Source organism: Balaenoptera ricei, chromosome X (assembly GCF_028023285.1).
Source record: "Balaenoptera ricei isolate mBalRic1 chromosome X, mBalRic1.hap2, whole genome shotgun sequence".
Taxonomy (NCBI): domain Eukaryota; kingdom Metazoa; phylum Chordata; class Mammalia; order Artiodactyla; family Balaenopteridae; genus Balaenoptera; species Balaenoptera ricei.
In genome coordinates, this window is record NC_082660.1 from 16,796,557 (window position 1) to 16,821,719 (window position 25,163).

The window sequence follows — 25,163 nt, forward strand, 5'->3', positions numbered from 1 at the left end:
AACACAGAATAGCCGAAGCTACTTTCATATGGCAGATGTACTTTTTTTGTAGTCAGGTTGGCAATTATTCCAGCTTCAAGATTCGGAGAGAAAAAAGTTGTGCACACACTCACGATTTTGCCACTGAAAGGAATAGTTAAAGACTGAACACAAGCCAAGCTGTGAGCAGTTACAGAATGACAGCAATAAACCTGATTCCTTTTCTATTTGTGCCCAGAAGGCCTCAATATTACAGTGTGACTACAGGTCTAGCAGTTTTAACTTGATAATAATTATGGTGTTAAACACTCATAATGTATCTTTTGCCCATAATCTGCCAAACTATTGATTTGGATGCCGTTTCTTTACTATGAATCGTATGTGGTCAGAAAACAAATCCTGAGTAACCGAAGCCTTCAGCAGCTGGCATCACGCTGCAGACAATGAGATGCTGTCCAAACACGCATGGCCTTGCTAAGAACATACTCACGTTTTAACACATCAATGCCAATTATAGTTTATTATAGTCATGACTAAAATGCACATCTATGGTAAATCTTTTAAACACAATCTGAATTTATTCTTTTCTTCCATGATGTGCAAAAACCGGTCCTTTTTCATTGTAACCTGGTCCCCCACTGTACTGAAACTAGTTATCTCAGCTCTTGACCATGGCCTTGTTTTTACAGCCAGGAAAATTACAGCCCTGAGAGCTTCAGCACGGCCACCAATGAGCTGTCCTGCCTCCTTCGAAGAAAGGCTGGGCCTAAGAGGAGACAGAGGTCAGAGTGTCCCCACACCACCTGGGAACGGAGCGGCGTCCCAGGTCTCTCGGGGGAGCGAGGTCCACGGCTCCTCGGCTCCTCGCTCTGGGCCTCCATCTGGGACCACCTGCCTCAAGAAAGCCGGGGCAGGATGTGGTCTGGCTCGGACAACCTCCTGGCTCACAAACGCAGGCCAGCCCTCTTTGTTTTCCACCCGGACACCCAGACACAGGATATCATCCCTTTGTCGGTTTTCTTGAGAAAAACCTGGTGGTCCCAGAGGGAGGATGACAACAAATGAAACACTCCTTCCTTCATGACGAGCAAAACAGGCAGCGAAGGGCGAAAAGGGGCCAACGTCATGCACCTCATTCCACAAGTAGCTAAATACATCTGTGTGTGGCTTTCGTGTTAACGTATGCAGTGACCACATATTAAAGAGACATTCACATTTTCACCTTTACTCTCCCTGAACCTCCCTCAAGAACTTCTTGTCTCATGTTCCTCAGTGGCAGAAAGACGATGAAATTTACCCCTGAGCCTGGGGGCAGGGGGAAACACGTTATTTCAAATCCCCTTGGGAGTTAAGAAACTAAAGTGAAACGAAACATCTCCTGGGCAGCCCTTGAGGTGTGCTGCCCACATGTCCCTTCAGGACAGACCTCGTGTCTTCAGCATCTGCCCCAGATCCTAGGTTGCTTTCTAGCTGAGGTCGCGCTCCCCTCAGCAGCCCCTGCCAATCACTGCCCTGGGGGACAGGCGGGGAGTGCCAGCGCCTGGCCACTTCTGCCTGTTTCTGCCCATTCTGCTCCTCCGTTGGGCAGCCTTGGCTCAGAAGCTCCCTGCCAGGCTGACTGGGACGAAGGGCATCGCAGACTGTGGCCCTCCCTGCACAGCTCCCCCGCCCTTCCATCTTCCAGGGCTTCTACTTCCCCCACCACAAAGAAAACCTGCACCCCTACCTCCAGCTCAGCACCACTGCCCACAGCATCCAACTGACAAACACCATCTCTGTATTTTTCCAGTCTCTCAGAGTGGTTGAATACGTCTATTAATAGCTAATATTTGTTGACTGATTAATAAGTATTAAACACTCCTCTGAGTTGCCCTACACGTGTGATCTCATGCATCCTTCCAAGGACACTAACAAAGAGGTATACCGTTGTGGCCTTCCCATTTTTCACGGGAGGAAATAAATGGATACCTGGGCATAGGGATTAAATAGGTTCCCCAAGGTCTTGGGGCTAATAAATGCAGACTCCGGCTTCTAGATCACTGGGCACAAACTGCTCCAGGTCAAAGCCCGCTGAGTCCTGGGCACAGACCTCAGTAAGGACGTGCTGAATGTGGCTGACCTGACCAGGCTCACAGATCACAGCAGAAGAGGCTGAATGAAATGACTTAGTAGAAAGACAAGGGCACAACAGGCTCTCTTCCAGCACACAATGTATTGTGGGGAAGGGGGAAGATCAGCTTTTCAATATTACCCATGCTACAGACGTTTTATATATATATATAAAGAAAGCTTAAATGAAAATATGATTTTTAAAAGGTCATCATCAGGACTTCTCTGGTGGAGCAGTGGTTAAGAATCCGCCTGCCAATGCAGGGGACATGGGTTCGATCCCTGGTCCAGGAAGATCCCACATGCCGCGGAGCAACTAAGTCTGTGTGCTACAACTACTGAGCCTTTGCTCTAGAGCCCGTGAGCCACAACTACTGAGCCCGCGTGCCAGAACTACTGAAGCCCGCACACCTATAGCCTATGTTCCACAACAAGAGAAGCCACCGCACCACAACAAAGAGTAGCCCCCGCTCACCACAACTAGAGAAAGCCCACGCACAGCAACAAAAAGACCCAATGCAGCCAAAATAAATAAATAATTTTTTTGAAAAGGCCATCATCAAATAAAAGTCGAATGGACGAGTTGAAAATCTAAAACGGAGAAGTTTAGTTATCATGCAATTTGTTCACGTATGAAAACTTTTATTCTAAAAATTACCCTTTTTATTTTAAATGACTACGATTGATTCCATTTCATGTTCTTCAATAAACTTTGGAAGATGGCATACATTCCTTAAGGGCTCCTTAAATAAAGATTTTATACAATGCATCAAATTTACTTTGTGCTATAAACTTGGAATGTTCTGCTTCCTGTTTTTGGAGACGACAACTTTTTTTTCACCTCGAATTTATCAGCCTGAAGAATTCGTACATTTGGCGGGCATGTGAACCTAATTTTTTTTTCAATTCTAACTCTTACAATGTGGTTTAAGAGCTCCAATACTACTGATCAGATTTTTTAAAACCTTAGAGACATTCTGTACTTAAATGAATGAACATAATAGGAGAGTGTTATATTTTGCGGTTAAGCATAGTAGCAATTTTCATTTATATGCCCAAACCTGGACTCATTCTGGAAGGGTGGGGGGGAAAGCCCCTACCCTGAGCTCCCATTATACCAGGTGCTCATCATTATTAATAACAATATTAATAATGTGTAGCTGGACTTAACATACATTATTATTTATTCATCCTTGTGTTCCCAGAGCTCCCCAGTACCGGGCACGTAAGAAAATAACTGCAGCCCTTACAAAAACTCTACCAGGATCTGAACTGTCTCCTTTCACAGATGAGGAAGCTGCTTCAGGAACTTCCCTGGCCGTCTAGTGGTTAAGACTCCTTGCTTCCACTGCAGGGGTCGTGGGTTTGTTCCCTGGTTGGAAAACTAAGATCCCACATGCCGCGCAGCACGGCCAAAAAAAAATTATAAAAAAAAAAGAAGAAGAAGAAGAAGCTGTTTCAGAGGCAGAGGAACCATCTGAGGCTGCTCCGCTGCTCGCCATGGGCAGCGATCTGGGCCCAGCCACCTCCCCCCACCCAGATCCCCCCCTGCAGTTCATGCCCCACGCTGGGAGCCACCTGGGGAGAGGGTCTGGGCCCAAGTGACCACTCTCTCCCCCTGACCTGGAGCACCTTCTCCTCCTACCTTCCAGAACATTCACTTGCCTGGCTCTTCTCCTCCCCTTCTGACCACTCCCTGTCAGTCTCAATGCTGGTTTCACTTTCAGCACTGGATCCAGGACCCAAGACTCCTCTCTCCTCTGACCACACTCTCGCCCCTGGTGACCTTGTCCAGTTTGGGCTTTGAAGGACCCCCAAATTCCTATCTCTAGCCTGGCCCTGCCCCTTGAAATCCAGACTCACCTCCTCAATCTGCTTCCCAGGGCTCAGTACAAAAACCTTAGGGTCACCCTTCACTCCTCTCTCCCTCTCTCACAATACACATCCAGCCTTCTCAGCAAATCCTGGGGGCTCTAACTTCAGAAATATCCAGAATCTGACCACTTCTCCTCTGGTCTCACCTGGATTCCTGCATTGGCCTCCAAACTGCCCTCCCTGATTCCACCCTTGCCCCTTGCAGTCTGTTCTCAACACTGCAGCCAGAAGGAACCAGTGAGAGCATCCCCGGCCACATCACTCCACTGCTGCCGTGAAAACTTCCCGTCTCACTCAGAGTCCCAGGGCTTACAGCGGCCCCGTGACCTCTAAGCCCATCCCCTGCTGCTCTCCCCTGGGTTTCTCCCCTCCAGCACAGTGGTCTCTGTTGTTTCTCCAATGCACCAGGGACTTTCCCTCCTCAGGGCCTTTGCACGTGCTATTTATTGCCTCTGCCTGAAAGGCTCTCCCACAGATCCCCACAGGGCTCCCCTCCTCACTTCCTCAACTCTTGACTTAAAGGTTACCTTTTCAGTGAGGCCTTTGCTGGCCTCCTTATCACAAACTGCAATCCCATTCCCAACATTCATATTCCCCCTCCCCTGCTTTTTTTCCCTCCAAATACTATATAACTTATTCATTATATGTAAGTCACACAAGAGCAAGGATTTTTGTCTGATTTGTTCAGTGTCTTCCCTGGTGCCTATAACACAGCGAACACGCAATAAACATTTGATAAATGAATGAAAGAAACTCAGAAAGCTTAAATAACTTGCCCAAGGTGGGAGAGCTCAGCTCCGAACCCACAACCAGTGCTCTGAGTCATCATCTGTGATAAAATAAAGATGCTTTATCACTGCACACTCAGATACCTACAGACCTGATAAAAATTCAAACCAAGTTACATAGCAAGGGGTCCATTAACCCAGCTCATTTGCTGCTTTCATTAACCTGATATTCTCTTGGAAGACTAGGGGGATTTAAAAAACAGCAATTTAGAAAAAGTAACATACACCTGGGAGCTACCCCAATCACAAGAAGCTGAAGGATGAATGCACCTCAATCCTTGAGGAGAAGTAAACAAATCAGATCAAAATACATAATTTTCCATTTTAAATAAACTTTTAAAAATCTGAGAAATAAAGAAACCAAAACCCCTACTATTAACATTTTAGCATTTTTTTTCCCCTGTACACACTGTTTGGTAGTTTGTGTAACATGCTACATATACAATTATGTACCCTGCTTTTTCACTCATAGCATACGTATTTTCTATATTTCTGCATACATCCTTATCGCCCCCAAATTTAAGGCTATGTGGTATCTTGTCAGCAGGCAATGAAGTCTAAGCTGGTAAAAAAACAAAGAACATAAACATCAATTCAACATGGAAGCCTGAGACCGCTGCTCAGCATGCCATCTTCAAATCGACTGCTAGCTCCACCACTGAGCTTGACCCAGCTGCATTTCCCAGGGGCCAGGAGGATCAGTTCCTTTGGCAATCCTCAGGCCATATCGCTTCTGGGAGTCACAACTTAAGACCACGGGCTATGTAAGTGGCCACTGCCACCACTGTGCAAAGAGTAAGGGCTAAGTTTCCAACGGTGCCAATAACCACAAGTGTGGGGAAACAAGCAACAAAGATAGTCACCCATTCAACAAACATGGAAAAGCACTGCTGTGCGCCAGGCACCGAGGACACAATGCTGCACAGAGGCCATGGACCTTCAGTCCAACAGGGAAGAGGGACATCGTCAAATAGCCACAAAAACAGATTTTAAATCCCAAGAGTGACAAGTGCTACTGAGGAAAGAAATATCGCACCACAAAGGCTCACAGAAAACGGGTATTTGTAAGAGTCAGGAGGTTGAGGATGGTTTCCCAGGCAGAGAAGGCATTAATGGGGTGCAGGGAGGGGAGGCGGGAGACAAGGCCAGAAAGAAAGGTGGGGGTCGGCAGCCCACGGGCTGACCACGTTCAAGAGTTTAGTCTCCAGCTTAAACCAAGGGAAAGGCCAAGGAAGGATCTTTAAAGTATGTGCAGTACCTGGGGAAAGGGATGTGATCAGATTTGTATTTCAAGATCGTCACTGGAGCCTCAACGTGAGGCAAAAGCAGGACGGCTGTCAGAGCAGTCCCAGGAGGAGTTTGCCCCAGGAGACCTGCCAGGCAGTGTCCTACACCCAAGCCCTTTCATCAACACTGTCTCCGAGGCCCTCCACCTCCTCTCGCCTGCACCCACTTCTTTCCTCCTCCACTCTTCTCTCCTCCCGTTCTGCTTCTCTCATTGGCTCTGCCGGTCTCCAGGCCAACCACAGACAGGTCAAATGGTGACACCTCCCTGTACCTGCACAGTGGGCGGGGCTCCCCTAAATCCCAGCCATGCCCATCACAACACAATGCAGATGACAGAATCTGACCACGGGAGAGATGACTGGAACACCCAGGACAGGCTAGAGAACTATGGCGTAAGGAAAAGAGGATGGTTGTTTGTTTGTTTGTTTTTATTTAAAGATTTGTTAATGTGGACCATTTTTAAAGTCTTTATTGAATTTGTTACAATATTGCTTCCATTTTATGTTTTTTGGCCACGAGGCATGTGGGATCTTAGCTCCCCAACCAGGGATGGAACCCTCACCCACTGCATAGGAAGGCGAAGTCTTAACCACTGGACCACCAGGGAAGTCCCTGTTTGTTTGTTTTTAATTTAATGGAAAACAAGAACAAGAGTTAGGAATCCTAAAACATACCAATGCTGGGACTCACGAGCAGAGATACAGGTGGGTCTGGGGTACAGCCTGGATGTCAGGATTTTATAAAGCTCCTCAGTGGATACTTAGGTACAACCAAAGGTGAAACCCAGTGGCATTATTTTTTTAACTTTTTATTTTGAAATAATTATTTACTCACAGGAACTTACAAAAATAGTGCACAGAGTCCCATGAACCCTTTACCCAGCTTCCTCCAGTGATGGTATCTTATATGACTATAGTACAATATCAAAACGAAGAAACTGACATGGGTACAATACTGATAACTACACTATGCATCTTATTCAGTTCTCATCCGTTTTTGCATGCCCTGATTTGTGTGTGTGTGTGTGTGTGTGTGTGTAACTCTATACAATTTGATCCAACGTATAGATTTGCGTAACCACCAACACAATCAAGATACAGAACTGTTCCATCTCCACAAAGTAACTCCCTTGTGCTACCCTTTTATAGTTCCACCAGTCTTCTCCCCGCCCTCTCACTGTCCCACAGCAACCAGTAATCTGTTCTCCAACTCTGTAATTTTGTCATTTGGAAAATGTAATATAAATGGAATCATACAGTATATAACATCTGAGATTGGCTTTATTCCCAAAGCACAATGCCCTTGTGATCCATCCAAGTTGGTGCCTGTATTCATTCCTTTTTATTGCTGAGTAGTATTCCATTGAATGGATAGACTGGAGTGTGTTTTTCGTTTTTTGTTTTTAACATCTGTATTGCAGTATAATTGCTTTACAATGTTGTGTTAGTTTCTGCTGTATAACAATGGAGTGTGTGTAACCATTCACCCACTGAAGGACATCCAAGTTGCTTCCAATTCGGGGCTATTATAAATAAAGCTGCCATGAACATTCCTGTACAGGTTTTTGTGTAGACATAAATTTTTATTTCTCTGGGATGAAATGTCCAAGAATACAACTGCTGGGTCACTTGGCAAGTGCAAAGTTAGTTTTATAAGAAGCTGCCAGACTATCTTCCAGACTGCATGAACCCTTTTACATTCCCACCAGCAGCGTCTGAGAGAACCAGTTTCTCTATACCCTTGCCAGCATTTGGCATGACTACTATTTTTTTGTTTCAGCCATTCTAGTGCTCATTCTAATAGATATTAGAATACATAGTACTGTCTCATTGTGATTTTAATTTTCATTTCTCTAATGGCTAATGATGTTGAACATCTTTCCACGTGCTTATTTTCCATCTGTATATCCTCTTTGGTGAAATGTCTGTTCACATCTTTTAACCATTTTTAATTGGATTTTTCGACTGCTTACTATTGCATTTTGAGAGTTCTTGATTCATTCTGAATACAAGTCCTTTGTCAGACATGTGGTTAGCAAATATTTTCTCTCAGTCTGTAACCTGTCTTTTCATCCTCTTCACAGGGTTTTTCACAAAAGTTTTTAATTCTGAAGAAATCTGACTGATTTTTTTTTCTTTAATGTTCTTTTGGTGTGATGTCTAAGAACTCCTCACCTAGGCCTAGGTCCTGAAGATTTTCTCTTGTGTTTAATTCTCAAACATTTATAGTTTTATGTTTTACATTTAAATCTATGATCCATTTTGAGATAATTTTTATAAGGTGTAAGGTTTAGGTAGAGGTTCATTTTTTGCCTCTGGCTGTTCAACTGACCCAGTACCATTTGATGAAAAGACTCTTTCCTTTATTGGATTGCTCTTGTACCTTTGTCAAAGTTCAGTTGGGCCTATTTGTGTGGGTCTATTTCTGGGTTCTCTATTCTGTTCCACTGACCTCGGTATCTTCCCCTCCACCAATACCACAGTGTCTTAATTACTTTAGCTGTTAAAGTAAGTCATAAAATCGAATAGACGCCTTCTACTTTGTTCTTCTTTTTCAAACTTGTTTTACCTATTCTAATTCCTTTGATTTTCCATATAAATTGAAAAATAAGCTAGTCTACAAAAAAACACTTTACTGGGACTTTGACAGGAACTACAGTAAACCTATAGATTTGGGGAGAACTAACATCTTTACCTTGTTGACTTTTCCAATTCACGAACACGGTTATCTGCCTCTCCATTTATCTCGATCGCCTTTGAATACCTTCACCAACATTCTGTAGCTTCAGCACACACATCATGCCCATGTCTTGTTAGATTTATACCTAAGTATTTCAATTGTTTTAGGATTGATTATAAATGGTATTGTGCTTTTAATTTGTGTTTCCATATGTTCATTTCTAGGACAGAGAAATAATTTTTGTGTGTGGACCTTGTATCCTGTGATCTTGCTGAATTTACTTATTAGTTCCAGGAGTTATTTTGTAGATTTTTGGGATTTCCTACGTAGAGAATCATGTCATCTGCAAACAGGAACAGTTTTATTCTTCCTTTCCAATTCGTATGCCTTTCATTTCTTTTCTCAGCATTGTGCTGACTAGGATCTCCAGTACTGTGAGGAATAAGACTAGTGAGAACAGACATCCTTGCCTTGTTCCTGTTCCTGGGGCGGGGGAAGCATTCAGTCTTTCACCACTTTTAGCATGATGTTAACTGTAGATGCTCTTTATCGAGCTGGGGAAATTCCCCTATATTCCTACTTTGCTGAGAGTTTTTATCATGAATCTGTGTTGAATTTTGTCAAATGATTTTTTTGCATCAATTTATAGGATTATGTGATTATTTTTTCCTCCTGTAGTCTGGTGATATGGTGGATTACATTCATTGACTTTCAAACAATGAAGCAGCCTTCCATACCTAGAATAAACCTCACTTGGTCACAGTACATAATTCTTTTTATATGTTTCTGGATTTGTCTTGCTAGTACTTTGTGGAGGATTTTTGTGTCTATGCTCTTGAGGGATATTGGTTTGTTGGGTTTTCGTACTGTCTGTCTGGTTTTGGTATCAAGTTGTAATGGCCTCATAAAATGAACAAGAAGGCATTCTCTCCTCTTGTATTTTCTGGAAGAGATTATGTAGAATTGGTGCCTGTTCTTTAAATGTTTAGTGGAAATCTCCAATGAAACCTTCTAGTCTTGGAGATTTCTTTTTTGGAAGCTTTTAAATTATGAATTCAATTTCTTTAACAGTTATAGGACTACTGAGATTACCTATTTCATCTTGGATGAGTTTTGGTAGTTTGTGATATTCAAGAAATTGGTCCATTTCATCTAAATTGTCAAATGTATGTGTATAGAGTTGTTTGTGGTATTCTCTTACTGTCTTTTTAATAGCTGCAGGATCTGTAGTGGTAGCCCCTGTTTTATTCTTAATATTGCAATTTGTATCTTCTTTTTTATCTTTTTCAGTCATCTTAAAGATTTAACCATTTTACTGATCTTTTTAAAGAACCGGCTTTTTCATTGATTTTTCTCTGTTGTTTTTCTGTGTTCAATGATTCCTGCCCTTATCTTCATTATTTCCTTTCTTCTGCTTGCTTTGGTGGGGGCAGGGGGTCTTTTCTCTTTCTAGTTTCTTCAGGTGGGAACTTAGATTATTGATTTCAGATCTTTCCTCCATTCTGACTTAAACATTTAGTGCTATAAAATTTCCTCTCAGCACTACTTTAGCTGTGTCCCATAAACTTTAATATGCTGTGTTTTCATTTTCATTCACCTTGATGTATTCTTAAAAATTTCCTTTGAGACTTCCCCTTTGACTTATGAATTATTCAGAAGTGTGTTATTTGATTTCCAAGTGTTTGGAGATCTTCCTGTTATCTTTCTGTTGTCAGCTTCTAGTTTGATTACATTATGGTCAGAGAACATACTCTGTATTATTTCCACTCCTTTAAATAAATTGAGGTCAGTATTATGACCCAGGGTATGGTATAACTTGGTAAATGTTTCATGAGTACTTGAAAAAGATGTGTTTTAGGCTGTTTTTTGAGTGGAGTGTCCTATAAATATTAATTAGAACTGCTTGGTTGATAATGCTGTTCAGTTCTTCTATATCCTTGTTGATATCTTATTTAGTAGTTCTTTCAAATGCTGAGAGAGAGATGCTGAAGTTCCCAACTATTATTATTGTGGATGTGTCTGTCTTTCAGGTCTATCAGTTTTTGCTTCATGTACTTTGCAGCTCTGTTGTTTGGTTCATACATATTTAGGATTGTTGTGTTTTCTTAGTGTAATGACATTTTCATCATTGTGTAATGTCCCTCTTTGTCTCAGGTAATTTTCTTTGCTCTCTAGTCTACTTTATCTGATATTATATATAGCCATTCCTGCTTTTTTTCAAATTAATGTTTACATGGTATATCTTTTTCCACCCTTTTACTTTTAATGCACCTATAGCAATATATTCAAAGTGAGTTTCTTGTAGACAGCACATGGTTAAGTCACATTTTTTATCCATTCTGTTATCTCTATCAATTGGTATATTTAGACCATTTACACTTAAAGTAATTATTGATGTTAGGGCTTAGGTGTGCCATTGTATTATTTGTTTTCTCTTTATTTCCTGTTTATCATTCCTCTTTCCCCTTTTTCTTGCCTTCCTGTGAGTTACTTGTACATTTATCTATAGACTTTTTGAGTATATCTCATTGTATAGTTTTTTATTGGTTTTTAGTTTTTTTAGCCGTTTGGGGTTTTTTTTAGTTATTACAATATACATATGGAACTTACCAGAGACTACTGGTATCAATGCTTTCCCATTTCAACTGAAGTGTAGAAACCTTACTTCCATTTGGGTCTTCATTGCTGCATGCAGGCTTTCTCTAGCTGTGGCGAGCGGGGGCTACTCTTCGTTGCGGTGCGTGGGCTTCTCACCACGGTGGCTTCTCTTGTTGTGGAGCACAGGCTCTAGGCACGTGGGCTTCAGTAGTTGCAGCAGGCGGCCTCAGTAGTTGTGGTACACGGGCTTAGTTGCTCCGCAGCATGTGGGATCTTCCCGGACCAGGGCTTGAACCCGTGTCCCCTGCATTGGCAGTTGGATTCTTAACCACTGCGTGACCAGGGAAGTCCCTCTCCCCACTTTTTAATATTCTTTTTTAAAAATATTTATTTATTTGGCTGCGTCGGGTCTTAATTATTTATTTGGCTGCGCCAGGCCTTAGCTGCGGCAGGCTCCCAGTTGTGCCATGTGGGATCTAGTTCCCTGACCAGGGATCGAACCCGGGCCCTCTGCATTGGGAGCACAGAGTCTTAACCACTGGACCACCAGGGAAGTCCCCTCTCCCCACTTTTTAAACATAATTTCTCATATAGTATCTCTACATATATTGACATCACACCAGATGATATTATAACTTATGCTTCAACCATTAAACATAATTTTAAAAGCTAATAAGGATAAAAACAGCCTATTAAACGTACTTCTATTTTTACCCATCCACTGTTTTTGTTTTGTTTTGTTTTGTTTCTTTCTGGAGTTCCAGGCCTCCTCCTGTTATCATTTACTTTTCTGTTTAGAGAACTTTCTTTAGCCATTATTTAAGGGTGGGTCTGCCGTTGACAAATTTTCTTTGTTTTCCTTCATCTGAGAATGTTTTTATTTTCTCTTTATTCCTGAAGGATATTTTCACCAGATGTAGAACTCAGAGTGCAACGTTCTTTTTGTTCAGCGCTTGGAAGTGCTGTGCACTTCCTTCTAGACTCCATGATTTCATATTAGAAATCCACTGTCATTAAAATCATTCTTCTGCTATGGGTAATACATTGTTTCTCACTCTCTGTTTTTTCTTTGTCTAAAGACAAAGAAGTTTTGAGAAGTTTCATTATTATGTGTCTTGGCATAGATTTCTTTGGGTTTATCCTGTTTGGGTTTTGCTCAGCTTCTTGATTCTGATGGTTTATCCCTTTTGCCCTATTTGGAGAGTTTTCACCCATAATTTCTTCGAATACTTTTTATTTCTATAGTCTTCTCTTCTCCTTCTGGGACTCCAATGACACAAATGTTAGACCTAATGTTATTGTACCAAAGGTCTCTGAGGCTCTGTTCATATTTTTTTTTTTTTAGACTAGTTTCCATCTGTTGTCTGGACAACAGATAGACAGGGTAAATTTTATTGATCTGTCTTCAACTTCATTGATTCTTTCCTCTGTCATCTCTATTATTAAGCTCATCCAGTGAACTTAATATGGTGATTTATTTTTCAGTTCTATAATTTCCATTTTTTTAATACCTCTAATTTTTGCTGAGATTTTCTAATTATTTGCTTGTTTCAATAGTGTTCGTAATTGCTCATTAAAGCATTTTTCTGATGGCTGCTTTTGTCAGACAGTTCCAACATCTGAGTCTTCCCAGTGTTGGTATCTGTTGATTGCCTTCTCATTTAATTTCCAATTTTCCTGGTTCTTCGTAGGACAGGTGATTTTTTTTTTTTTTTTTTTACTGTATCCTGGGCATTTGAGCTATTATGTTATAAGACTCTGGATCCTATTTAAATTTAGCAGGCACTGACCCTATTTAGATTAAGCATGTAGATCCTGGGCTACTTCTGTGGGCTGTGATGCCAATGACGGTTTAGTTTCCAGAGCCCTTGCAAGGCTATTCTGGTCTTCTTCATTTGTGTTACCTAGAGGTCACTCTGAAAACCTGGGTGGCATTTCACACTGTAGTTTATTTTCTCAAACTTTTTGGCACATTAATTCTGGTCAGATTCACGTATGTGTTGGTCAGGATTTTGCTCAAGATTTCCTACACGGGTTTAATGAATCCCTTTCTCCAGCTCCCTCCTCTGGAAGATCTTCCCCACGATCTAGTGGAGAGGGTGAGGGGGGCCACTTACTACTGCTGCGCCTAGGGCAGAGGGTGAGAGTCCAGACTTCCCATTTGGTCTCCACTGACAATACGCCAGTAGGGAAGGAGCAAACTGCCCCAGATACAGTTTGCTATCTGTATTTTAAGCCACACACAACCAGGCTGGACTCTTATCTAGAGGCTCGGGAGGACAATCCACTTCCAAACTCACTCAGTTTGTTGGCAGAATCCAATTTTTGAAGCAGGAGGTCTGAGGTCTCCATTTCCTTGCTGGCTGCCAGCCAAGGTTTGCTCTCTGCTCCAATAAAGATGCCTGTATGCCTTCTCACATGACCACTCCATCTTCAAAGCCACAAGTCCTCCTCACACTTTCAATCTCTCTGACTTCCTCTTCTGCCACTAGGCAGAGAAATTTCTCTTCTTTTAATGGCTCACGTGCTATGATTAAGCCCACCTGGATATCTCTCTTTTGTAAAGTCAACTGCACCATATAACATCACATTCACAGGTTCTGGGGATTCAAGGAGTGGAATCTTGGGGACCACTGCTAGAAATTCTGCCCACCTCACTACCACTGGGTAGAAGGCAGCGTTTAGTCCACTGTTTAGTTAATCCAGAGTATCTGCAATCAGAATGTATAAATTCTAATGGACTCACATAGAGCAGTTTACATATTGGTACATTGTTTTTGTATTTGTGGTACACATTTTTTTTTACAATTTCCAGCATGGTTATGTTTCCTTATACATTCATAAAGGTACTTTAGAAATAACATAATATTTTCAAACGTAGAACTACAGGTCACAGGCTACCAAGCCTGCTTGAGAAAAGATATTAAAGAGGATGACACTGCCCATCAGTCCCACTGTACAAAAGGAGTGCCCAAGCTTCATCAAGCAGCAAGTCACATGAACTTTTAAAAATATTCCAAGGCCCCTACACCAACTCCTGCCCCTACTCCAAACTTCTGACGATGCAGTGTGCCTGGAGCAGGGCCAGACTGGACACTCAGTGGTTTAGGGCCCCCTGTGGGACCACCACACTATACAAGTTTTAAGTGTCCAGTAATGATCACAGCAACATCTTACATGGTTTAGATGTTGACCTGTTAGAAAGCTGGGGGTTGAAACACATGATTCCAAAGTCCCTTTCTAAGCTCAGATTCGATAATCCGGTCATTAAGAAGATAAAACTCCATTATGCATAATCAGCAAGATCAATTCGGTCAGGGGACCGCTCTCCCTGAGTCACAAGACACCCCTCCACACACACACACACACACACACACACACACACAATTTCCTGCGCTGCAAGTGACAAAGCCTGAGGAATCTGCCAACTGGTGTGGCTTTTATTGGCAACACACTTGTCTTTAATTACTCCGGACCCTTCCTGGAGTACCATTTTTTATAACAGCATCTAACAGGCTCCAGTTGTTAGTTTTAAGATTTTGTTCCCTAAAAGAAAACTATATATTGAAAGTTTAAAGAATAATTCGAGTTGGAATTGGTTGTTTGCAAGGGCCCCATGGATGGGGAACAACTAGATAGTCACACAACTGGATTATTTACCACTCTTAGAAAAGACAACCAAGATCCTTCTGAAAAGCATATCCTTAACACTGCAAAATAACAAGCCTCCTTACAAATGAGTAAAATGAAATATTTTCCCGAATTGACTTGCTTTCAGAATTCATAGGACAAACAGCACCAGCCCATAAATCCAGGCAAAGATTGCTCTTTTGAGCTGAAATACCTGATTTCTGAAGAGAATCCTTTAAAATGCAGAAAACAAGTTCACAACCATGATTCTGAATATAGAATAGCAACCTGGAAATCTCTACTTGATGCCACTTGTAAAGTAACTTTGTAATTTTTTCTTAACTCAAGACTAGCAGGGGCTTCCCTGGTGGCGCAGTGGTTAAGAATCCGCCTGCCAATGCAGGGGACACGGGTTCGAGCCCTGGTCCGGGAAGATCCTACATGCTACGGAGCAACTAAGCCCGTGTGCCACAACTACTGAGTCTGCACTCTAGAGCCCGCGTGCCACAACTACTGAAGCCCGTGTGCCTAGAGCCCATGCTCCACAAGAGAAGCCACCGCAATGAGAAGCTCGCGCACCGCAACGAAGAGTAGCCCCCGCTCGCCGCAACTAGAGAAAGCCCGTGTGCAGCAATGAAGACCCAACGCAGCCAAAAGTAAAAATAAATAAAATTTTTAAAATGTGCAAAATATCGACAGGACACTCAGGGAAGGCAGGATGCAGCGGGTAATAATGGTGAGGGGCTTAACCCCATCAGAACAATTTGGACACCCAGATAGTGCTGCCTGCTTCAGCTCAGGGTCTAGCGCCAGTCTGCTCAAGTTCCAAAGTTTTCTGCTCCTCATAGCTTGTAAGTCTTTTAACCTTAAGATGCCTCAGTTATCTCTTCTAAAAAACGGGCATGATAAAAAAAATGGTACCTATGCCATAGAGTGGTGTAAAGGATTTAATGAGATAAAGCATGTGAAGGGCTTAGGCTCATTCCTGCCTGGCGTAAGTGTTCAACAAATTCGATTCCTTATACACAGACAGACACGAGCAGATTATACATAATGCATACAAAGCCAGGCAGCCAGCAAGCCTGCAAGAGAATGTTGTCATTATTATTCCATAAAGTAACACAGCAATCAGGGCCAAAAGATAACTGTAGGTTCATTTAGCGTGTTCCAACAGAGCTGCCTGATGAATCCAGTCAAAACCCTCACAAGTGGCATTTTAATCAGGATCATATTTGCAGAACAGTGTCTAACATGTGCGCCCCAGAGTAAAGTGTGACCAAAGGCCAGGTCACAGGAGCTAACACTGTCCTCCTGTGGAAGAAGTTACATTCGTAACGATACCTTGTTCCATTTCAGGCGTCTCATTTGTGCTCACAGCCTCTGGTGCCAGCACGTCGCAGACGCCCGGTAAACGCTCCCTGAGGAGTTCGGCAGACCCCACCCCCGAGCACATCACCGCGACGTCGTGAGCAGGAGGAGGCTGGGCACGCTATGAAACACACCTGGAGAACGCGCACCACCTTTCCAAGAGAGACAAGTACCTTGAAGACAATATCCCATATACTTCACAAAATCAGTGGCCCTTGGGGTGAAAAAGCAAAGTGAAACTGGATCCAAGAGATCTACTTCAGGGTCTCTGAGTATAGAATAGCAACTTGGAAATCTCTCCGTTATGCCACTTGTTGAAGTAAATTTGTGATTCTTTCTGAAATCAAGACAAGCAAAGTAAGCATGAGCTTTATCTCAGACGTGCAAATATGCAAAAGCCTCACCTTCCACCTCATCGATGAAAAAAACGACCATTTTCACCAGCCACTTTACACAAACACAAAAAAGGCTCTGGATACGCCAGACAAGAGATCTAAAACACCTAGCAGATTAAAGCTGAGGCAATAGGAAACCGAGCTGAAAACTGTTACACTCAGCATAAGACCTGCAACTACAAGTAAACACACCTCGGCCTCCGACAAAGGGGCCTGTGGCTGCGGCGCGTGCTACGCGCACAGAGCGACTTAAAGATCAACAAGCACGTTCTTTTAACCCCTGCTGCAGCTTCCTGCTTTCTACTCGAGAGCCTGGGTCCCACCGCCCCTCACCAAAGGTCGCCCCCCAAAGCAGGCAGAGCCGTGCGTGGCGGTCCAAGCCATGGGTTCAAGGCCTCTCTGCCTTTTGAAATTCCGTCGTCTGTCTGGATACATGTCAGGAGAACTCAGGAAAAGGCTGCTAATGAATCCTTTGCTGGACTCATGGCCACTGTTGTCTGCCTCTGAGGTAAGGTTCTGAAAGGGGGACACTGGTCAGTGAATCCAACATGGGGAAAATGAACCCCTGTGAAAGAGCCCACATCTGCCTCTCATTGCTGGCTGTCCTTCTGGTCTAGGTGGTAGTTTCAGGTCTCAGGAGGGCAGCCATTTTTTTTTAAATGAATGACTTTGAGGATTTCATCCTAGTGCCTCCTACTATTATATACCATATTATGGTCTATTGTGGTCTATGCAGAAAAGAATACCCAAAACTTGGAAATGAAGCCAAAAATGATCATCGTGTGAACTTTTAATGTCATGCTGATCCATTTTCTAATAAGTGTGCCCCCCGCACCCCGAAGGGTCATCTGATTCCCTCTGAAAACATAACCTGATGTAACCAACACTTTATTAGGACATTTTACAACTCTATAAAAGTCCGAGGATAACATGTAGAAAAACCATAAGGTACGCCATAGCCTCTTTTTCTTTTCTGGTAGAGATGATAACCCCAGAGGTTAAGACTTTACTGTCCTCTAAGACATGAACCCATTTTGATCTTCTTTGTCCTTTTTTTAAAAAATTTTATTGAAGTATAGTTGAATTTACAATGTTGTTTTCATTTTGATCTTCTTTGAACATTCCTTTTTCCAGGGACTTTTTAATCAGTTCCTCACATCCTCACTGAATCAGTTTTGTTATTATGCTAGTTCTCTCATCAGATGAGTTCAATAAAACTTTGACACATGCTCTCTATTGGCATGTTTTTAACAATCTAAGAATGAGCCTTTGATAGTTCACGGGCCCAACAATCAAATGATCCCTGGGACATTGAGTTCTGTGCTTAAGGACCCCTCAGTGGTCATACTCAAAGGTCAACCATGCAAAGACCACCACACTCAGGCACAAATGAGGCCCCAGCACAGGTGGGACACCCCACCTCCACAGAGGCCACAGATTTAAACAGAGAAAAACATATATGTTGAAAGTGAGGGAGGGCAGTAATTCCACTCCTACACGTATATACACAAGAGAAATGAGTGCCTGTCTCCATAAGATACCCAAACTGGAAACAACCCAAATGTCCATCCACAGGAGAGTGGATAAACAAATTACAGTTTATTCATAAAATGGGATACTATACAGCAAGAACAAAAGTACTGCCATACACAACAACATTTTGTTGTGCAAAAGTAGCCATATATAAAAGAGCACATATTGTATGATTCCATTTACATGAAACTCCAGTACAGGCAAAACTAATCTATGATGACAGATTACCTATGAGAGGGGGAATGACTGGGAAAAGGCATGGTGGAACTTTCTAGAGGGATAGAAATAAAATTGATCTGGATGATGCTTACAGAGGCACGCACTTACATTAAAAAAAAATTATCAAGCCATACAATTATGACTTCAACATTTTACTCTATGTAAATTGCACCTGGAAATGAATAAATTTTTTAAAGGAGGAAGGATAAAGAAAAATGTATTCTAAAAGAAGTGGATGAGAGAGAGGTATAGAGAAGAAAGGGAAGAGGGATTTTAAGATTCTTCTTCTACATGTACAGTAAATAAATTAAATAAGAACTAACTAAATAAAAGAAAAAGAGGAACCAACCCAAAAGGCCATGGGGCCTGGTTAGGTACATTTATGGGTGCCAACAAATCTCAACCCCAGAGGTGGCAAAGCCCAGGCATCTTCTTAACGATGGGGTGGCCGGACTGCCTGGTATTTTTCCTTTGAGACAATACAGAGTTGCAGGTGGATACTGAATCCACACACTTTAGGAGATCAGGTTCATTTGGGACACTGATTAAGGATCCGATAAATGAATCAAGAAAATGCTTAAGGTAAGCTCTCTGACAGTGGTAACTGGCATAAAAGTACACAAATAAACAACGGGATGCCACAAGATTACCCAATTCAGTCTGGGGACAAATGATTCTTAAGCTAAATAAGGCATGTGTAAACCCACTTCCAAAACTGTGAACTTATGCCAATATGATTATTATTACCTAAAGATGTATTTTCAGCTTCTAGAACTCTCTACGGCAGTGTTCTTTATTGTTAAACTCTACGGCCTCCACCTACTGGATTTTCAATAATAGGCCTAAAACATTCCCAGCGGGTGAAGACTTGAAGATAGACTCAGCCATCCGAAAGAAGAGAAGTTTCTTTTTCTGCCAAGTCTAACAGCCACAAGTGGTACAGCCCCAGCCGGTCCTGTCACATCCTTTCTGGCCCAGGGGGAACAAGCACCTCCCAAGCATGAGACTTCCCCTCCCTGGAGGTGCTCTAGCCGAGGTGAGACAAGTGTTAGGCAAGGGCAGGGGCTTTCAGGCCAGGGGAGAGGGTCCCTTCCTCCACCACAGGGACAGCGGCACACTCGGAAGGTGGCCGGCCACATGCTAAGTGATTTCCACGCACTGTCTCCTCTAATCCTCAGACTAGCCTGATGAAGTAGTCGGGCTCGGGAGGGGGGAAAAACCCAGATGGCACACTCGAGTTAGGTAATCTGAGGTGGGATTAATAAAGAGACTTTTACAAAGTAGGTGAGGTAGAGAGACGCTCCGGGGCGGCAGCTGAGGGCTGGAAACAAGGGAGCCCCAGGCCTGCCGGGATGAGGGGAAAGGAATGCACAGAAGAAAGGGACTTGATGGGAGCAGCCACCACCTGGCGGAGGGACACAGCCAGACCCAGGCAAGCCTAGAGCGGGGAGCCGGCGGGATAACCCCTGACCTTGCTGGCCTCCCTCCCGCCATCTCCCACCAGCCTCCCCTTGAGACAAAGCCCGTGGGCCACCGTGGGGCAGGACCCGCTGCCGTGGCCCACGCTGGCCCAGCCCAAGGCTGAGCGAATGGAGAGGGCTGGATAGAGGTCCTGGCAGCGAAGCACATCACTCCCCTGCTCACAGTGACGAGCTCCTGTTCCCCGGCGCTCCTGGGGCTCTTCCCGCGCTGCCCTCCCTGCCCTGGCCTCCACAAACACTTATGGTGCCCCGGCCCTGAGCAAAGGCCAACCTTGAAGTTTCAGAGTCTGTGGATTTGTGGTTTGGAATAAGCCAACAGGACACATTAAAGGCTTCCAAAGCAGGGCCCACCTTCTAAACTGGAGCTGGAGTCCCCTCTCCTTCCCACGGTCCTCCTCCCTCTTTCCGACAGTCCTCCCCTCCTTCCCACGGTCCTCCCCTCTCACTCCTTCCTCCTGCATCTTCACTGCAAGCTTTGCCTCTTTTATCCAGAAAAGTCCCCCTTCCAACCCAGAATTTGGCTCAACTTCAAGGATGGTCCTTGTCCCCAAATTGGGGATTTTGTTTGGAAGGGCAAAAGAATTCACCCTCATTTACACATCAGTAGACTCAACCCAAGGGGACCCAGATGTGAGGCTTTCCTCCTCTTAAAATGGGAGAGAGAGGGCTGCCAGGTTCAACTGTAGTCCAAGAAAAAATGTCTATCCTCCCACGACTGTTCACAGAGAGCAAGGTTTATCAGCATGTAACCCACAAAACTCTCCCCAGCTTTCTGCACACCAAGAAGAAAGAACAAGGAAAAAGTTAGCAGGATCCTCTGAGGCAAGATCCTGAAGAAAGATGAAACTGGCTTTCTATTTGTTCTAGACTGGGGGCGGGGGGCGGGGTACCGGTAGAGGGCCCAGGGGGTGAAGCCTGGAGCATATCACTGTTCTTCCTCAACAACCCCCTTCCATAAAACCCTCCCATGTAGCCCACATGGCTCTTTAAGGGAGGCACCTGCTTCTCTGGGCCCAGCGTCCCCTACACCACCTGCCCCCCACGGCCCCAGGTCTCAGGCATGGTCTGGTGCCACCGGAACTACATCAGGAGCCCCGGGGATTCCTGCACGCAGCCCTCCCCACCAAGAACAGGCCCACCTGGTCCAGCGCTGGGCGGGAAGGATACAGTCCAGGGACTTTTTAGACCCACTTGGTATTTCCCTCTGGGATCAGCCTGCAGGTGATTTCCCGCCCCCCCCCCTTTTTAACCTAATTCCCACTATTATTTACAACTGTGTGGTATGAAATTTCTTAACATGACTGAGTTACATTTTTGTAATTAACCCTTCTGCAGAGAGCATAAATTTCAAAACCTTACTGAAAAAAATAGATTTTACTCAATGCTTCATGGCCATAAAGGGGAAAAGGAAAATAATACCGCTCCTATCAAAAAAGCAATATGATACAAAGGTAGAAACATGGCAGAATTGGAATTCTGCATTTAGTCTGACTGCTACTTGATTTAAGTGGTCAAAACTGAGTTTCACCTCCATTTTGAATGGAATGGTAAAGGGCAAGAGTCTTTGAAACTATCAAAGCATATAAACAAGTCCACAAATAAAACAATTTGACAAGCTTGACATTTTTCCAGCATTTTCTAAGTGATACACAGTTTGGAAAGAGAACATTCCGGGCCTTAAGAAAGTGATTTCAAAACAAGTACCCCCCGATATCAAGGGCAAAGCTATACGTGCTCCTCTTGACAGCATCCAAGAGGTCAAGCTGTCATCTCATCCTCTTAAAGAGTCCCATGAAATTCCTCCGCAAGTGCCACCACAGCTTTGGTCAGTAGAACCCACACAGGAGACAGGAAAAGGGTTTCGCTTTGTACTCACTCTTACAAAGTTGTCAGGGAACAAACCTCTCCTGCCATTGATCTGTCCCTCCCACCAGCCTCCATCCTCCTTCCTGATGTTGGTGATGATCTCACCCACGGTGATCGTCAGCTCATCGTCGTGCTGGGCCTGGTAGTCAAACTCCACTATGGCCTCCACTGGAAGGAACAGGGACCAAACAAAAACAAGAACAAAACAAAACAGCACTTTAGATCAGATGTTGGAGAAGTCCAAAGCCCAGCAGCCCTGGAAGGTCAGGAAAGTCATATTCAAGGGGCTTCCCCTCTACCAATACTTAAAATAACAGGGCCACACACGGTTGCCCGACTTTGGTTAACCTGAGGCCTGTAGCACAGAAACCACAAAGTGCTGGTCTGCGGTCAGGCACAGGCAGAGTGGCCTACAGGTCTCAGGGCCAGCAGGGGCTTCAGAGGGGAAACCACACAATGACAGAAGGCCAACAACACTTGTGCACCACCCCGCCCCCAGACGGAGTCCAGCATCATTTCCCCAAGCGCAGAGGTGGCAGATAACTACAGGTGCAGGTTTGGCTCTCAGATGCTCTCTCCTTCACCAAGGCTAGGTGATGCTAACCTCTCTGGGCCTCAGTTGTGCAAAATGTGGGTGATGATCATTCCCACCCTACAGAGATAATGCCCGCCTCTCAGCGACAACTCGTGTGAACACAGCCGATACAGAGGGCCCCGCCAGCCCAACCAACAACTCAGACCGCTCACATCTGCGGGCACAACTGCCTTCACGACAGATGGCTTCTTAGGCAGCAATACCATTTTAAACTGTTCTCCCAATCCACGGTGATTTTGTATACTTGGTAATAGATGGAGGCAACGGATGAGGCAGACGGGTCTTCTGGTACCGATGCAAATTAGCAGGGCCAACCAATCCAGAGGCTGGTTAGTTTATCTATACATGGATTAAACAACTCATGTAGTCTTTGGGCCTCGCCTCATGCCCACCTCAATCAGTCAATCTCCTGTCCTTTTCCTTTTTTATTTGCAGCTTGATATGAATGAATGGATGGACGGACGGACGGACGGACGGATGGACAAAGGGCAAATGAATAAACACAAGGGTAATGAAAATTAGGTGTAACCCCAAGCAGCGAATTAGCAACTTAGAAATTACAGTAAAAGAATGGAAGTTGAAAAGTTAAGTGAGCTCTATAAAGAACACATACGCAAGAATGAACTCAAAATGAATCATAGGCCTGAATGTAAGAGCTAAAACTGCAACATTTTTATAAGAAAGCATAGGAGAAAATCTTAGTGATCCTGGGTTTGGCAAAGATTTCTCCAATGGGGCTTTGGTGGTGCAGTGGTTAAGAATCTGCCTGCCAATGCAGGGGACACAGGTTTGAGCCCTGGCCCGGGAAAGATCCCACATGCCACGGAGCAACTAAGCCTGTGCACCACAACTCCTGAGTCTGCACTCTAGAGCTCGCGTGCCACAACTACTGAAGCCCACGCTCCTAGAGCCCATGCTCCGCAACATGAGAAGCCACTGCAATGAGAAGCCCGCGCACCGCAACGAAGAGTAGCCCCTGCTCGCCGCAACCAGAGGAAGCCCGCGCATAGCAACAAAGACCCAACACAGCCAAAAATAAAAATAAAAAATAAATAGATGTATATAAAAAAAAAGATTTCTACAATAGGAGACAAAAAAAGCCCAAATGACTTTTACAAATTCAATATATTGGGGTAGGTTTTCCAGGAAAAAGGTTGGTAGGTGAGTGGGCTCCTTGTCAAATGCACTTTGCATATCCATTAGGGATAAATTCCCAAAGTGTTTCCAGATCAAACGACCCCATCCACCCAGACTGGTGTGCTCACCTTGTCCACTCATAATGTCAGCTAACCCAGACAGTTCATAAGCAACTCAAAGCAGAAGTTCCTTTCCGAGATTATTTTTTCATTCCAAAATTAGCTGGCTGACTCTGCTGTCAGAAATCTGCCCAGGCTGAAGTTGAGCTGTGAACCATTTTCATCACTTATCAACAGAAAGGAGAAGCCTAAGAGCATAAACAAGGCAACCTTTTCAGATTTCTCCTGGTTCCTGACAAGTACAAAGGCAGAAACACTCCAATTTTCTTGTATCATATTCTCACCCCAGCAGTTAAAATGAGTCATCATAACAATCAGAACCAGGTCGATTAAAAAGCAGCTTTCTTCAAATTACCTAGACATGGATCTATTGAAGCTTTGCTATCGGAACGGAGATTACAGTAACCACTGTTTATGTGCCAGACACTTTTCCTGCGTTTTCTCACTTAATCCTCACAGTATTATGATGCCCATCTTCCCAATTAAAGAACCTGAAGCCTAGCAAGGCAGTTAAGCTTATTTTCTGAGCCAGTGCCCTCCAAACTGGGATGCACTCACTTCAGGAATTAGTTAACATGATGGAAAAAAAAATGAGAACATCTATTCATTTTGTTTTCCTTTTAAAAAGAGAAAAATTCAACTTCTCTAACGTTCCATTTGCAGAATGACACCAGCTCCATCATCCAGCCTGTAGGTCAGGCAGTCAGGGGCGCTCGGAGGGCATGGAGCAGCCTGAGGGACAGCTGCGCCCCTAGACAAGGGCACCGCCAGTGCCAGCTTTCAGCTCCATGCGGCGCCCTGCAGTTCTGGGAGGCCTCTTGGTAGAGCCCCTTTATGACTATTACCCCTTTTAACTAAAATCACCCTCACTAAATGGATGAGAGACTTGAGAAGACTTGGGTAAAGAAAGTAGGAAAAAAAAAAAAAAAAAAAAAAAGAAAGTAGGGGTTGTAGATAATACTCAACACACGACCAAGTCAACAAGAAAATGGTGGAGCTGCCACTTCAGCCCCTGGGTGGGAACTCTTTGTCAGCCATGTTGGGGGGTGAACACGAGGACAAGCCAATCAGCACAAAACACTCTGAGTTATCAAGATAATTTGTAATATGGGTTTTCTCCCACCCTTGATATAGGTTTAAGTTACCTAATTATGATATGGAACTATTGGGTTTAGCAAGATATTTAAAACTATGTACCTGAGCCATGAAGACAAATGTCCATTTTTCACCAATGTCTAAAATCATATAATAGTCAATCTTATGCTTTCCATAAGTTCATTAAACCTAATAATAAATATTTAGAAGCTTCTTTTGGGTTTTCTTAATCAACTAGTACAGCAATATATGTACATGATCTATAAATAAATATATGTATGGAGATAGTCATTTTTTTAAACAACAGGTATTTTTTTTTTTTTTAAGAAGAAAAGGCTTGGAATACTGACCTAGGCTCCCCAAGGCTGATCCTATTTTAGTACTTAGAGATGAAAGCTCATAGTTTTTCT

The 25,163-nt window shown here is 43.6% G+C and overlaps 1 protein-coding gene and 1 non-coding gene across 5 annotated transcripts in view; both read right to left on the bottom strand.

Moving 5' to 3' along the window:
* Nucleotides 1-25,163, bottom strand: part of SH3KBP1 (SH3 domain containing kinase binding protein 1) — a 337,779-nt gene that overhangs the window by 267,852 nt on the left and 44,764 nt on the right. For 3 of the 4 annotated variants that reach the window (XM_059911028.1, XM_059911030.1, XM_059911025.1), the window contains exon 2: nucleotides 21,818-21,975. In XM_059911028.1, the coding sequence (XP_059767011.1) occupies nucleotides 21,818-21,975 (158 nt within the window). Of the gene's footprint in view, nucleotides 1-21,817; nucleotides 21,976-25,163 lie in introns of those variants that run through there. The other variant, XM_059911027.1, reaches the window with a different exon arrangement.
* On the bottom strand, nucleotides 11,796-11,868 carry TRNAG-CCC (transfer RNA glycine (anticodon CCC)). The gene has a single exon. It is a non-coding gene; the product is annotated as a tRNA-Gly (tRNA).